General features: G+C 37.6%; 1 protein-coding gene across 1 annotated transcript; it reads right to left on the reverse strand.

Moving 5' to 3' along the window:
* Window positions 1–7,497: 7,497 nt before the first annotated feature.
* Window positions 7,498–9,055, reverse strand: LOC143589642 (uncharacterized). The gene is made up of 2 exons (XM_077070348.1): window positions 8,096–9,055; window positions 7,498–7,509 (listed from the first exon to the last, which is right to left on the reverse strand). Exons 1-2 carry the CDS (start codon window positions 9,053–9,055, stop codon window positions 7,498–7,500), a joined length of 972 nt encoding a protein of 323 aa, XP_076926463.1.
* Between the last annotated feature and the right edge of the window lie 8,675 nt (window positions 9,056–17,730).

Consider the following 17,730-nt stretch of genomic DNA (forward strand, 5'->3'; position numbering starts at 1 on the left):
GCGGTAGACACAAAACTTCTACTAGCGCTAGAATCAAATAAGACTGACGCCGGTAATTCATCAAGTAGAAAGGTATATGGGATAACATCACGCTCCTACTTAGCTAAACAGTTGCTCATACATTCTTGAAGGAGTGAGGAATTTAAGCGGTCAAGTACCAAGGAACCCAGAGTGACAGTATGCTACGCCTCAGCTAAACAATTACGCGCAAAGCATTCGAGAGGATGGGAAACGAGCAGGAGAATTTAGGGAATAAGATAAACTTTAACGCTAACGACTCGAGAGTTAGCCAAATCCTATCCCTACAAAGACGGATCTCTAACATAGTCAGACACAAGTGGTATTTAGAACATGGAAGGTAAGGGTAAACTGCCAATAACGTTGATCAAGTGTTATTAGTCGTTTACTTCACCGGTCCGTCCTAAGCACCCCCTGCCCCTAACCACATTAGCATTCTATCTAACACTTAAACAATTAATCACATACTGTACCTTTAAAATTCAAAGGAACGACAAAACAATTTAAAGTCACCTCTTGGCGTGCAGCTACTTGCGGTGGGCATACATGTTTCTTTTCTTACAGTTTGAGTCCAAGCATTTGGGGATGCTCAGATCCCTCGAACCAAGGCTTTGATACCAACTTGTAAGGCCCCGAACCCCGGGTATCCCACAGTTGGTAATCATTCAAAACACTCGTAAAAATAATTAAACTTAAAAACAATTCACTTCATTAAAATAACCATTTCAGAGTATAATTCAGCGGAAAACATAAATAATAAAATAAGTTCCCAAAACCCGGGAATTTTGCCCAAAATCAACATAGTTATCTTTAAATAAAAACTTTTAAAAACAAATGTTTAATAGTGAAACTTCAATTCCCGTATGCCCTTCACCGTCCAAGTAGCTTCGTGCACGTCCAAGCGATAAGGCATCCTCTTCCTAACCTGAAACTCAAACTAACATGCACACAAAGTCAGCTTGAGCTGAGTGAGTTCAAGTTTTAAGTAAATAACATCATTAAATAATTGTTATGATAGTCATACCAATGTTTTAAAACGTACAAGGGTACATCCATCAAATTGTCATTACCGAACTAAACATCCTCATACATACATATATAAAATGTATATGTAAACATCCTTTCAATTACATCTCTATATATATCACTGTATATGTATATAACATCCACGTATAACATCAGGGTCGAGCAAATGTACAACCCAAACACGTAACATCAGTGCATGCAAACACAAAGTAGGCATACACAACATCAGTAGTCGAAACGACTACAACATCGCCAGATATAGGCCAATATATATATATATATATATATTTAACATCCCAAGGCCTACCATATGCTAGCAAGCCTATATAAATTCGTTTAAAACTTTTCATCATGTAAGAAAACATTTAGGTGTGCATGCTAGCCCAAAAGTAAAAGAGTAAAATGGGCATCATGAACTCACCTGAAATCAATCGAACACCTGCAACGAGCTAGGAGAATCCTATGCGCACGATCACATGCAAGGGCCTATAAATTATACACAACACATTACTAGACTGGACCGTAAGAACACTCTTGCCTAATGGGTCGTTCAAGCCCAACACTCTGGCCCAAGGCCCAACACTTGGCCCGAGACCCAACTCTTGGTCCAAGGCCCAACAACTTGGCCCAAGGCCCAACCCTTGGCCCAAGGCCCAACAACTTGGCCCAAGGCTCAACACTTGGCCCAAGGCCCAACCACCTGGCCCAAGGCCCAACAACTTGGCCTAAGGCCCAAGGACAATCAAATCGGGTCGAATGAGCGTGTAATAAACCTTAAAACCATTTATTAACGAATCAGCCCCGAATGGACCAAATTCCAATTTAAATCTGTTCATTCATCAAGATTATGACACCCGAGTTGATAGGGTTGACGGTTCCTTTTTACAACTCTTACTTTAACGTTTAGACGAAAATTCGTGCACCGCCGACTCGATTGACGAAGCACTAACCACAACAGCCCCGAGCATCAAAAAAATAATTTTTCCACAGCCCTTAAACCCCCCCCCTAGGGCTGTACAAACTAATTCGGTCAGTCACCCGATCAATTAACGCATCAAACTCAACAATTTGCAATTCTATACCTGATAAACCCTAGTTTTCGAACTAAAATCGATTGACCGACCGAAACACCTCCATTGGCCATGAAATTATAATATGATGTACATGTCATACCTAGTGGGATGTTGATGCAAAAACCTCACAGGAAATAGCCCCGAAAAAGCTCAATTGGGCAGCCACCCGGTTAGCCTACAACACGACATTTTTCGATCAATACGCGCAATATAAGGATCAATTAACGTGTAAAAGACTTGGGTAATCGTAGTACATACCTTGAATTGGAGTTCTAAGGCTTAGAATTGGCTGCAAAAAGAAAATCGTGGGTCTTGGGGCTTGTTCTTCTTGCCGATCGCAAACAGCTCAAGGGCTAGGGTTAGGTTTTTTGTTATAACATAAGATGTTACACTCTAGTCCCTCTAGATTGGAGTGTAAGGCAAAATGGAAGGAAGAGTTAGGTTCTTTAACGTACCGAGATGGCGTGAAGACTTCCGAGAAACGTTGGTTAAGTCCCGAGAATTATACATACTCTACAATCCTTAATTCTTGAAACCAAAATTGACGAGCGTTACAATCATGAACGAGCCGAGAAAGAGAGGCATGACCGTAAGGAGATGTGGAATCGTGCTCACGCCTATGCGCGGGAGCACGAATCAAACATGTGGTATATGGATGACCGAAATAGGAGAATGCACGAACAATGGCATGCAGGTGAAGAGGTCGTTCCAGATCCACCAACTGTGGATTACACTTCTCTCCCACCGTATAACGGCTCAGTTCGATACCCCGAGCCTCCATTTCATCACTCCATGTGGGTGGACCCGATGCAGTCGATGGCACCACCACCACCATCATCGGGAGAAAGCAGCAGCGGCGGAAGTGGGGCTTTCAACTTTGGCGAATTTTCAGACTTTATGACCTCCATTTTCAGGCAGCCACAACCGCGCTACTACTGATGGGACTTCATCATACCAGGTGCACTTTGTTTTGTAAATTTTGTGTATATTGGTGTTTTATGTTATGTTTTGTGTATTTGGGGGGTTGGGAGGAGAATGTTATGGTTATGACAATTGGTGGTGTTTTGTGTGTTTTATTTCCTAAAAACCATACATTGGGGACAATGCATCCCAAGTGTGGGGATGGGAAATTTTTTGTTAAATTTAAAATTTTTTAAAAAAAGAGAGAGAATAATTGAAAGAAAAACACCAGAAAAGTGGTAAGATTGGCGGGGAAAAGTGTTGGTCCCCTTTCATGGTCATAATTCCCCCAAAAATCAAGTTTACTTAGCTATGTTAAAAATGTGGTCGAGTAGTATTCTAGGCAAGGTTAGCATGCTTTCGGTTTATCTAATCACATAACATGCCCACAGTCACTTGGGTATTGGGAAGACGAAGAGCGGTGACGGAATGGTTATTCTCCGTTAGAACTTGTGCCATTAATGCACTTTGAGACATTCGCTTGGCATAAATGCAAAAGTGATTGAGGCACTTAGGTTAAAGCCTCATCTCGGATGAGTGTGAGTGCGAGTTTTGGGGGTTGGGCCTCATAAATTACATATATGAGCGTGGGTAATGAGAGGGGCGGGGGGTTGGTTCCTTTAGAAAACTTATTGGACCTATTCTTTTTATTTGATCAAACCCCGATGTATTTGTGAGATGATCCAGCTTGGTAGGTTGTTCTTTTTTATCGTAGTTGTTTTGTTAGTAATTAATAGAGAGTAGTAGTTAATCGTTATGCGAGTTATAATCTTGAAAAAAAATATTTAAAAAAAAAACAGAGAAAAGACAAGGAAAAGTCGAGGCAATGTTCAAAGCCTTGTGGTTCGAGTTTGTGATGCAAGCTCTTATATATATAGTAGTGTGTTTTATTGTTTAATTTAGTTTCGATGTAAGAAGCTGGGTCGGATCACCTGAGTCACTTTCAATATCCCCATTCCATACCTTTAACCCTAGCCCCATTACAACCCAGTTAAGACCTCTTGATTTGCGTTTGTGTTAAAGCACGAGTAGGTGGAGATTTGACGGTGGTACAAGCGTATACAAGGAGAATCGAATATTATTGTAATTCATGGAACTATCACCGGCACGGGAGTTAATGAGTGACGGTGTGTTATGTGTGAGTAAAAACCAAAAGCATGTTAAGGTTGACTAGAATTTTATGTTTTAAAATATAATATCAAGTAGCTAGTGCGAACCTCTAATTACATGGGAATAGGGTATGACTTGGGACCTTGACCAAGCCGGGCTTGTGGTATGTTTGGTTGTTGTGTTTTGAAGGAAATTGTGATTTTATGTGTTGCTTGAGGGCAAGAAACGTTTAAGTGTGGGAATGTGACGGGTGGATCGTAGAGCCACCCTTAAGTGTAGTAATTTTAGTTAAATCATGAGTGTTTATGTTTAATTTCAAGGACTTGGATTACTACACTATGTCATGTGATTGTAGGTTTAAGGAGGTAAAGGACGAAACAACAAGATAATAGGTGAAGACGGTGAAGGAAACGGAGCTAGAACGAGAAAATTATAAAGAAAACAAGAAAACTTGAACCAGCTCCACCGTGGCCCACGGTGTGGACCGAGGACCACGGTCCACCTGAAGCAAATCTAGCAGAACCCACCGTACCGTGGGTTATATGGGAACCGTGGAGGACACCGTGGCCCACGGTCCAGACCGTGGATCACGGTCCATGTCGTAACAGCAAGGGTCCTTGACTTTAATTAGCCGTTTTGGGCTAATCTTTTGATTATCTTTTCATCAAGAAATATTGGGAGACAATTTCTGGGAGTGAAGAACAATATCTTGTGTTTGGTAATCATTGTTTGATGCATTTTAATTCATTTGATGTTGCATTCAATTGATATTATGATGATTTCTCAAACCATGAGTGGCTAATTCCTCTTGGTGATCATCTTGGATGTAGGTTTTAATTGATACACTATGTTATGCTTTGATTTCTTGAATAATGACTTTGCAATGTTTGTTGAGTTGTTATGGTGTTTGATTAATTGTTTGTAAATTGTTGATTGTGTTTGATCATAATTTAAACCATACGTTCTTGGTGTCATTGGCAATTGAGATATCATCGAAAGAATTAGAGTTAAATATTAGTCAATTGATTATCGGGTAACAACCTTGCATTTTGTTAATCCAAGTACTTAGTTCCCTTTTATCACAAACAAGTAAACAAACATGAACTATGTGTAGGTGGTTCTTTCTAGTAAGCATGAACATTAGTGTTGATTTAAACCTGAAATCTAAAATGATCGCTTTCGTTTAATCTGTTTACAAATCTCAATAGTTGTTTGCAAGTATTTTAGTTAATCTAAAAATCAAACAATCAAATCTAAATTTACTTTTATACAATTTTAGTTTAATTCTATTTTCTGTTAAAGCTACTTGTTAACACATTTTCCACAAACTCCTCGTGTTCGATACCCATTTACCACTATCTATTTAGTTGTAATTGGTTTATCTTTGAGTGAGTCTTCGACCACACGAGTTTGTGGAAAATGTGTTAACAAGTAGCTTTAACATAAAATAGAATTAAACTAAAATTGTATAAAAGTAAATTCATATTTGATTGTTTGATTTTTAGATTAACTAAAATACTTGCAAACTATTGAGATTTGTAAAAAGATTAAACGAAAGCGATCATTTTAGATTTCAGGTTTAAATCAACACTAATGTTCATGCTTACTAGAAAAAACCACATAGACATAGTTCATGTTTGTTTACTTGTTTGTGATAAAATGGAACTAAGTACTTAGATTAACAAAATGCAAGGTTGTTACCCGATAATCAATTGACTAATATTTAACCCTAATTCTTTCCATGATATCTCAATTGCCAATGACACCAAGAACGTATGGTTTAAATTGTGATCAAACACAATCAACAATTTACAAACAATTAATCAACACCATAACAACTCAACAAACATTGCAAAGTCATTATTCTAGAAATCAAAGTATAACATAGTGTATCAATAAAACCCTACATCCAAGATGATCACCAAGAGGAATTAGCCACTCATGGTTTGAGAAATCATCATAATATCAATTGAATGCAACATCAAATGAATATAAATGCACCAAAAAATGATTACCAATCCTCGACAACGGCACCAAAATTTGACGTGAGGTCGAAGACTCACTCAAAGATAAACCAATTACAACTAAATAAATAGCGGTAAAAGGGTATCGAACACGAGGAGTTTGTTGAAAATGTGTTAACAAGTAGCTTTAACAGAAAATAGAATTAAACTAAAATTGTATAAAAGTAAATTCAAATTTGATTGTTTGATTTTTAGATTAACTAAAATACTTGCAAACAACTATTGAGATTTGTAAACAGATTAAACGAAAGCGATCATTTTAGATTTCAGGTTTAAATCAACACTAATGTTCATGCTTACTAGAAAGAACCACCTACACATAGTTCATGTTTGTTTACTTGTTTGTGATAAAAGGGAACTAAGTACTTGAATTAACAAAATGCAAGGTTGTTACCCGATAATCAGTTGACTAATATTTAACCCTAATTCTTTCCATGATATCTCAATTGCCAATGACACCAAGAACGTATGGTTTAAATTATGATCAAACACAATCAACAATTTACAAACAATTAATCAAACACCATAACAACTCAACAAACATTGCAAAGTCATTATTCTAGAAATCAAAGGATAACATAGGGTATCAATAAAACCCTACATCCAAGATGATCACCAAGAGGAATTAGCCACTCATGGTTTGAGAAATCATCATAATATCAATTGAATGCAACATCAAATGAATTAAAATGCATCAAACAATGATTACCAAACACAAGATATTGTTCTTCACTCCCAGAAATCGTCTCCCAATATTTCTTGATGAAAAGATAATCAAAAGATTAGCCCAAAACGGCTAATTAAAGTCAAGGACCCTTGCTGTTACGACATGGACCGTGATCCACGGTCTGGACCGTGGGCCACGGTGTCCTCCACGGTTCCCATATAACCCACGGTACGGTGGGTTATGCCAGTTTTGTTTCAGGTGGACCGTGGTCCACGGTCCGCACTGTGGGCCACGGTGGAGCTGGTTCAAGTTTTCTTGTTTTCTTCATAATTTCTCGTTCTAGCTCCGTTTTCTTCACCGTCTTCACCTATGATCTTTTTGTTTCGTCCTTCAACTCCTTAAACCTACAATCATATGACATAGTGTAGTAATCCAAGTCCTTGAAATTAAACATAAACGCACATGATTTAACTGAAATTACTACACTTAAGGGTGGCTCTACAATCCACCCGTCATGTATAAAACATGAATAAATAGCGGCAAATAATAAAAAGTATGTAGTTCGGCTGCTCCATCCCCACACTTGAATTTTGCATTATACGTCATGGGGGACATTTTTTTAGCTCAAAACCTGCAAAACTTAAACAAAAACAAAGAAAACTACAAAAATATACGTTAGTGACTCGACACGACTCAAAAATAAAGATAGGACAAATATACAAACTCTACATTGAGTTCTCACTCAAGACACTCTCCTATGTGAACTACTCAACTGTCCAAGTGGACATTCCTCCACCACGGTCAAAATCCATGGTTCTCCAAGACACTGCATCACGATACGACCATTCATCTTCAATTTGTCCAAAATCCACAAAATTTTGCAGGCCACCACCTCTCTCTTTATCAAACTCCATCGACTCTTGAGAACTCGCGACTTCTCTCACCTCTTCTAAACAAACTCTGACGGAATGGGGATACTCAAGACGCGGATCCATGCCCGGAATAAGAAACTCAATCGCATAAACGGGATGACATGGATCAATGAGACCGTCTTGACCACTCGGGTGTCTCATGGATTTAGCAACATAAGTGACACTATCGTCACCGGCTCTAAGAGTGATCTTACCTTCAAATACATCAACAAGTGCCCTAGCAGTACGCAAGAATGGACGACCTAAAATAATAGGAACTCTCTCATCGGCCTCCATATCTAAAACCATAAAATCTACGGGAAAAACTAAATTATCGACTTTCACGAGCAAGTTTTCTATGATCCCCCTCGGGTACTTCACCGAACGGTCAGCTAAAGATAAGGTCATACGAGTTGGGGTGAGCTCTCCTATGCCTAGCTTCTCAAACAACGAATATGGCATTAAATTTATGCTAGCTCCTAGGTCCGCTAACGCTTGACACGAGGTATCCCGACCGAACAAACATGGAATAGTAAAAACACCGGGATCGGGTAACTTTTCGGGTACCTTATTGAGAACTACTGCCGAACACTCTCCGTTCAGTGGAACGGTCGAAAGCTCCTCCAGAATTTCCTTTCGTTTAACAAGATATTTCAAAAACTTGGCATATTTCAGCATATGCTGGAGGGCCTCGATAAACGGAAGGTTAATCCTAAGCTGCCTAAACATATCTAAGAAGTTCCCGTACTCTCTAGTAAATTTTTGATTCTTAACATGAGCTGGGTACGGGATACGAGCATGATCTATAAGTGGTGAAGGCCTAATATCTCTCGGTTTCTTTTCCTCACTTCCTCTAACTATGGGCTCACTAGTTGGTGCGGTACTTGATGGGCCTAGCCTAGGTTGCACCCTCCCAGGAGTCTCGATCAATATCTCCTGATCAACTAACTCATTTCTCGCTTCTACCTCAATCTCTCTCTCCGGAGCTAAAACCTTACCACTACGAGTAGAAATGGAATTTAACTGAGCTGCTGGATTTTGCTGAGTGCAACCCGAAAACTGACATGAGGGTCTCTCATCTAGACATCGGGCTATATCACCTATGGTTCCTTGAAGATCTAGAATTGTGGACTGGTGATTCCTAATTATCAAATCATGATCAGCAATTCTCTTATGAGTTTCTTGATCTCTAACTAGTATTTGTTTCATCATTTCTTCTAACCTACCCATACTACCACCCCAAGTCCTGTCCATTATTCCCACCATGACTACTTTGATCCCCACTAAACGACTGATCCTGCCCCCGGTTAAGATTTGAATTTGATTGGAAACTAGGGGGTGCATCGGAGGAATGCAAATTTGAATTATAGTTATTATTTTTATAGTTGTTCTAGTTTGAATTTTATTTCTATTAAATGCAATAGGAACCCTATTCTACCCTCCTATGAACTCTACCTGCTCCTGACTCATCAACGGACAATCTAAAGTCCCATGCCCTCCTCTGCACAACTCACACTTATCTATCTTAGCCTTAAGTTTTTTAATCTCACTGGGTAGACTCTCTAAGGCAGTCGCCACACCAGTATCGATATTAACCTGGTGCACACCTCGGACGGATGAGGGTGTATTAGTGACGGGATTTGAATTCCCGTTACGTGGATTTTTAGCAAACTCGGACTAGGCAAAACTTTCAAACAATTCATTACACTCAACTACATTTTTCTTATCTATTAAGTTATCTCCAGCAGCAGTGTCGAAACGAGACTGAATCTCATATGTCAGCCCATTGTAAAACTTCTCAACAAGGGCCCATGGAGTAAGACCATGCTGTGAACAACAGGCCAGTAAACTCTGAAAACGCTCCCAAGCTTGATAGTACGACTCGTCTGGCTCCATATAGAAAGAATGAATCTGATCTCGGAGACGAGATGCTTTGGCAGGAGGGAAGTATTTCTTCAAGAAAGCGTTACGCAACACCTCCCAAGTAGTGTACATTCCAACAGGTTGCGAATCGAGCCAAGTGGCGGCACGACCCGTAAGTGAAAACGTAAACAAATGGAGGAAAATGGCATCTTCATTAGCACCTTGTAAATTGAACGTTCTGAGGACACGGGTGAGACGGTTGATGTGCGATGGTGCGTCTTCATCGTCACGACCATGGAATAGGTTACTCTGGGTGAGATTGACTATGACATAAGAGGTAATTTTCCAGGAATTAGCGTCATCGATTACGGGGGGATGATGGGCGATTCGTCTCCAGTGAAACCTTCGAAAGCTTGTTGGTAAACGGTTCGGTTGTCGGCCATTTGAATATCGGGAATGGTTCTGGGACTCGATGACGGTGAACTGTGTGGTGATGACTTCGGTGGAGAATCTATGTTGATCGGTGATGATGAACTGGCCTCGGACTTTAACGGAAGTGGTCCTTGTGAACGAAGATGTGGCATAAACCTATAAAACACACAAAACCAACTCAATAGACTCTATTTAAATACTAAAATAAAACTAAAAATAAATAAACTAATCTTAAAATTAAACTAAAATTAATTAGACTCCTATGACTTAAAGACAAAATAAAACAAAACAAGTAGCATGTATGTAGCAAATAAATCTAATCAAAGCTAATAACGCAATCGCCAAGAGTCCCCGGCAATGGCGCCAAAAAACTTGATGTGCTAAAAGTAGTTTAATATTATTAACTAAAATTACACCAATCTAGACACTAAGTAGTAAATTCTAAACTCTTAAACTTAACTAAACTACTAACCGTTGTGTACTCGATTCGCCAACTCTATACGGCAATGTCTTAGGACTTCTCAATTTACGGTAGCATTGTATCAATTTGGTACTCTCATTACTGAGTTACCAATATTCATTCCTTAGAGGTACATTGAGGTTGTCAGGTCATTCCGACTCCTAAGCGGTTAGGAACACTATCTCAAGTCACCATTTGGGCACGGATCCCACTAAATGCCAGCTCGGGAGGTTGGCGTGGTTTCCAAGACTAGCGTGCCACGACTCATGAAGTGGTGGCGATCAGTAGACTTGATGATTATGGTGTCGAGAAACACACAATGTGAGTGGATGATAAGGACGAAATACATGTGACAACAATATCCATACAATGTAATATAGATTATGCAAATGCGTATGCATGCAATGAAAACAGTTTTGTGTGTCACTAGTTATAGCTAGACCCTCTAGTTCGCTATAACCAATGACTCTGATACCAATCTGTCACATTCCGCCAAGGCGAAATCCTGGGCGCGTGACGTCATGTATACCGTAAGCATATGATTATCGCCAACATAGTAGCATTAGGATACCAATAGTTTTAAAAAGCATTTATAAACCATAACATGTTTTTCTTTAAATAAATTAGTTTAAGATAAAATTGGAATTTCTCGTATATGACCCCAAATATCAATAGGGGTATACTAGCGAAACCCCTCCAAAAGGTATCCTAATTATGCCATGAGGTCCCGTCTTCATGATTCCTTAAGTGCTTGCTAATTCCTTGAAAAAAAACCGTTTTAAAAAGTCAACACAATGGTTGGTGAGTTCACAGGTTTTGAGACTCGATATGAAATCATGCTATTCATAAAGCGTTGAATCAGTTCACAAATAAGTATACGATAATCTGTTGAAACAAATACAATGATCCTCCGTAGACTAGCTAAATCTACGAATTAATATAACGAACCCTAAGCCTATAACCAAACCACGACTTATATCATTTTTCCCTGTTCAAATCTCACAGATGGAATATACGCACCCTGTTTCGATGCAATATCGGAGGTTAGAGCGACTAACCTAAAATAGGGGGAAATGTCAACGTCAATAGTACTATTCGTATATTCCTGTGGCTAACTCCGTTAGCTAATGGTTATAGTATGCAAGCAAGGGACTTATAGCACTGCATAGTTCAGCTCATGTTCGCATAAGGATTGGTGTTTCGTTTCTAATTATCGTATATAAAAGCAGTTGTGTAAGTTTTCCACCCCGATATTTATAAAGCACGTGAAACTCACCTCGTACATTCAGTTTTCAATTCGTTAGCAAATTCCAGTTTCGACCTGGGTCCGCTGCCTTCACACGTCCTAAACGAGTAAGGTCAGTTAGTTACCGTTATCAACTCGCAAGTTGATTTATGCTAGTCGCTTTCACCCAACTAGCCGTTTCGTTTATTATATTTGTGTCGGTTGCTTTCACCAACCAGACGTTTCGTTTATTACATTTGTGTCGGTTGCTTTCACCAACCGGACGTTTCTTTTATTACATTTGTGTCGGTTTCTTTCACCAACCAGACGTTTCGTTTATTACATTTGTGTCGGTTGCTTTCACCAACCAGACATTTCGTTTATAATATTGTGTCGGTTGCTTTCACCAACTGAATGTTTCATTTGATTTCTGGATGGCCCGTTGGTGAGAAGGTTTTGTATTGTTTTTGGAAGTAAATATTTAGATACTTATATAAATAATAAGAATATAATTTTTCTTGGTGTTGTTTTTGTTTAGACATAACTGATTCGTTTGATCTAGTAAAATATATATACATATATAGGGTGGAGTTATAATAAGAAGTGAATTGTGTCTAAAAAGTGTAAGAAGTAATCTGGTGCGTTAGATTAAGTGATCTAATGGTATAGATTGAAAGTGTGTTTTTTAGGCGGTGTGTTTTATTTTAATATCTGCTTTATAACATTCTAGGGGTATTATGGTCAAATATTTTATATGGAAACATTATCAATCTATAATTATCATTTTTTAATCCAAATTTAAAACACACCATCAAGAACATAACAAGATATATAACAGTGTGTATTAATAAGAAATTATCAAAATTTAAAAAAAACACCATATTTTAATCAAAATTTAAAGCACAACACCAAGAACGCCAAAAATATCAAGAACGCCAAAAACATCAAGAACAAAAACACACTTTAATTAACAAAAACACACTAATCCACTCCACGACACGTTATTCCTTTTCGGCATTTAATCAAACAGTTGGCGTGCAACCTACAAACACACTTTTATTAACAGAAACACACTAATCCACTCCACGACACGTTATTCCCCTTCGGCATTTCATCAAACAGTTGGCGTGCAACCTACACTTTACCCAACTTCACATACCCATTTATCACCGCAATCCACATAACATCCTAACTCCGGTGTCGGCACTCCGATAAACCACAACATCGCCATCACCCACCCGTCTAACCAACCACAAACAACATACAAACGAATCAACCCATTTAGCACAAAATCATAACTTTCCGGTGGTTAAACGCAATGGTGGCGGGCTGAACGCGACGGTGGCGGAGTGGGCAGTGGTGGTGACTTCTGGTGGACGAACACGATGGTGGCGATGGATGGCTGAACGAGGCGGCGGCTGCGGTGGCGGTGGCAGCGACGCCGTGAAGTGGGGTGGCGGCGGTGCGCAATGGTGTGTATCTGGATGGAGTCACCGGAAAAGGATTTAACTTATGGCAGAAAGGGGTGTATTCAGTCGTCGGAAAACCATGGAAGCCATGAACTGATGTTATGAGGACGGTGGCAGGTGAGGACGGTGTATTGAGGACGGTGGCGGGTTATGAGGACCGTGGCGGCGCTGGGCAGTGAGGTGTTTCTAGATGGAGTCGCCGGAAAATAATGGAAGCTATGAACTGATGGTAATCTGGTATTGAAAGGTGAAAGAGAGAGAAGAGGATGCTTAAATGCATTTCAAAAAATAATAAAAGAATTTATTCCAAAAATAAATAAAAGAATTATGGACGATCATACCCACGTGTGTTATAATCAATTCAATGGTTCAGATCTTTTCTTACACTTCTTACGAAATATTCACTTCTTATTTTAACCTTGCTCTATATATATAAGTATTTTTTCTTTAAGTCACGACAAATATTCTAGTAAAATATAATGTAACTATATTTTCGTTCATAACTATCCAAATCAGCTTTATATACCATTTCGGCCGTTTAACTCGTAAAAATAATAATTTTTACATCTAACACATAAATATTTCTTTGAAATATATATTTATGTAAAAACAATAAATGTTTTGACACAGAGTGTCGCTATTACAAATAATATTTATTATTTGTCGTTTAAAACATAAACTTATAGTTCTACTCAAAATTATAGTTAAGCTTATAAACTGATATAAATGCAATATTACTATTGTTAGTATAAAAATTTATAAAACTCTGTTTTCGCTTATTTAAAATTTTGCAAAGTTTTGAAACATGTTTATTTTCATATCTAAAATGCTCTTTTCTAACAAAAACATTCTTTAGCTTATGAAGTCAAAGAACTACATTTTGTACCCCAACTTTATATATATATATATATATATATATATATATATATATATATATATCAAAAATGTCTATAATTTACTAGCCACTATATTTATACCACTTTCAACATAACAAGACATGCCATTTATAATTTTGTATACCACTTTCAATTGTTTAAACACAATATTTCATCAAAAGATAACCAAGAACTTAATCATTATTTCAACATAAAATTATCATATATTAGTTTCAACCATCAAAAGTTATCAAGTTTCATCATAAGTTAAGGTGATATGATAAGTTTAGCTCATGATAATAATGAAATATACATAAAAAAGAAGAACATAGCATCCATAATTAACTTTAAGATAATCTAACCCAAAAGAACCAAGCTAGATGATTATGTGAACGCTTAGAACTCCTTCTTGATGTTGTATGGATCTTCAAGAGCCTCTTATTGCTTTCAAACTTCTAGAATAATAAGGTAAGAATGGTGGGTTAGAGTGTGATTTTCTTATGTGTCTTGGTGTGTGTAAAAATGGAGCTTGAAAGGCCAATTTATAGGAAAAGTCTGCAGGAGGCATGGGGCATGCCTCACTAGGCATAACCATGTGTGATACCCAAATCTCTGACATAATATTCTATTGTACTTGGATCATGTGGGAGCACATGTATGTACTTGACATAGGGCTATGCCAAATCGAAGCATGGGGCGTGCCTCGCGACGTCACCAGACAAATAGTACAACTTGCATATGTCTTTAGGCATGGGGTTGTGCCAAATCAAGCATAGGGCTGTGACTTCCTAGGCATCAGGCTATGCCTGATTGAAGCATGGGCGTGTCTGTCCACGTCACCAGACAATAGTACATCTTGCTTATGCCACGTTAAGCATAAGGCTGTGTCTTCCTGGGCATCAGGCTGTGTCTGACTGGGCATGGGGCATGCTGAGCGTTTGGAAGTTTATTTCATTGCCTTCTTTCTAGAAAGTGCTTGTTTCTCGTTTATTAGCTCGTTTATCCCTGGATATTCAAATTAAACAAGTTAAGTATCAATTCTAACTAAAATTCCCAAGAAATAACAAAGATTGGAGCGTATTTGATGTATAATTTTGTGTACAACAAACATCCCCACACTAGAACCTTGCTTATCCTCAAGCAAGATAAACATTAAAAATCTCCAAATTGTAAATGATAACAAGACCGTAGCTGTAACATCCCCAAAAAAGTTACGGTGGCCTCTAAGAAAGACATTAGAACAACACAACCAACAAGGATCATATATAGTGACATAGGAAAACATGGTTTGTATTTATGAGTTTCTTTTTATGCAAAACTACATGTTCTCAAATTGTTCACTCACACTCGGTTTTATATCTGATCATACATGTAATGCTGTATGTATATGAACATTCGTGTCTAAATGTGACTTGTGAAAACTAAGCTTGTTGAGGGATCAATTCTCCACCCACTTGTTGAAATGTTTGCATAAACAGGGAGGTGATATATGTTGGTGTTTGGTTTTTGTGAAGTTATGCATAGTGCGTGGAAGGTTTGTTGATATGAGGTTTATGAGTTTAAAAGAAAAGTATTTACAAACAAATATAACTTGATCCGGAGCTGTGATAAATCTTTCATGCTTTTTGAGTTTACACAATTTTCTCCTTTCATCACTGTTTGTGTTTGGTGATATATATATATATATATATATATATATATATATATATATACATATATATATACATATATATATATTTGCATCTAAGTAGTGACCAACAATTGAAATATATGTCTTGATTGCCGTCGGTCTTCTTGAAACTAATCTTGAAATAAAAATGAGCAAAATAGTTTGAAGTTGAAAGGGTTTATATGACTAGATGATTCTATGTTGGGAAAAGGGAAGGTTTATTTGGAGTAGAGTTAATGTGGCTTGTGATGGTGTTTGAGGGAATGTTTGGGTAGATCATATATTACCTCCCTCTTTATACAACATTGCATTCGGATCTCAAAAAGTATGCCCAAAACAAGTTCTAAAATCACAAGAATCACATGGACTCACTCAATCCGCCAAAACATAAGCGATGATATCTTGTAATAAGGCTTGAAGCTGCGCTAACGAAAACGGAAGGATAGGGTATAAACGCCACATTTAGCATAAAGTTTTTTTCATGAAATACAAACCATATTTTCGGTTTTCACATTAAGTTAAAATTGATTCAATGGTTGGTTTGAACGAGCGCTTTTTGAAATGGAAGCTTAACCCTTGGTTTTGTCAAAAATTTATTAAAAGCTTAACGGTCTTTTATTTTATTATTTATATTATTATTATTATTTTAATTTTTTTAATTTTTTTAATTTTTTTTTATTTGACAAAACAAAGTTCAAGTAAACCCCTCCGCATACTCGAATCTCACATTGCCCTCAATGTGAAAAGAAATATAAAAATGCAGGGAAAGGATGAAAAGAAAATCCCCTCAATGCCGGCGATGCTCAAGAGTGTAAGTGTTTCCATATCTCTAGTCGGTTGAAGTTCCAAAATCAAAAGAAAACATTATAAACAACCATGTTCAAACTAACAGGGACAATAAAACCACATAATAATAATAATAATAATAATAATAATAATAATAATAATAATAATAATAATAATAATAATAATAATAATGTTTAGATTAGGCACTAATGCCATAGGGAAAATGTCTAAACATGGCATGGATAACCTGCTACCTAGAACATAAGAGTAGTCATTAACAAAAGATACATTAGTACGGTAGTATAGAAAGGCATGTGTAACATTCCGGATTTTTCCAAACCGTATTCGTTTATGAACGAAAAATTTTTAGATATTAAATATTAATCAAAATCAAATATTTATAAGTAATTAAGTTTCAAATATTCATTTTTTACCCTTTAAGTTCTAGAAGTTAATTATTCTTTGTTTAAACTTTAAAATAGTCGGAAATTGGACATTATAAGAAAGTAGAAGGACCAAAGTTGTCAAAATTCAAACTCCAACCATTTTGGCCGGAGCACCACGTGGTGGGATGGCCCTCCCCACCCCGCGGCCCTATGGGAAAGTTGTTCATATCGTTTTGTTTAAAATCTTTCCTAGTTCGTTTTTGGCCCGAAATCGCTTATTTTTGGACGAAATCAAGTGTTTTAAGCCCCAAGAAGTCCCTCAAACCCTAGATACATGTCCATATACATTAACCCTTGTCCAAGAATGAAATCCTCTGGTGATTCTATTGATTTGATCATTAAAGGCCCATTCGGTTCCTAAACGAGTAAGTTACCATATTTAGTTCGATCTAGTGAATTCTATATAAACATATCATTATTTCTCTGTCACAAATCATCGCTAAACCCTAATACACAAATCCCAGCCGTCACCTACCTCTGCCATACTCCATCTTATTTGGTTTTCGCTTTATTGTTGAAGATACAAGTTAAGACGGTTGACTTTGCTTGCTTTAGGATCTTTGACTCTTCGTTTGTCTCGATCCTTTCACTTTCCGGGTAAGTTGTAAACATAGGAATCGTTCATATATATTTCCTAGTCGATAACCTTCAATCAATTTCGATGGTTGAAGGGTGTTGACTGGTCAAATCGTTTAAAACTTGTTTAAGGGCAAAAT

The sequence above is a fragment of the Bidens hawaiensis genome, unplaced genomic scaffold (genome assembly GCF_021521415.1).
Source record: "Bidens hawaiensis isolate Kalapana, Puna unplaced genomic scaffold, B.hawaiensis_p1.1 tig00001597_1, whole genome shotgun sequence".
NCBI lineage: Eukaryota > Viridiplantae > Streptophyta > Magnoliopsida > Asterales > Asteraceae > Bidens > Bidens hawaiensis.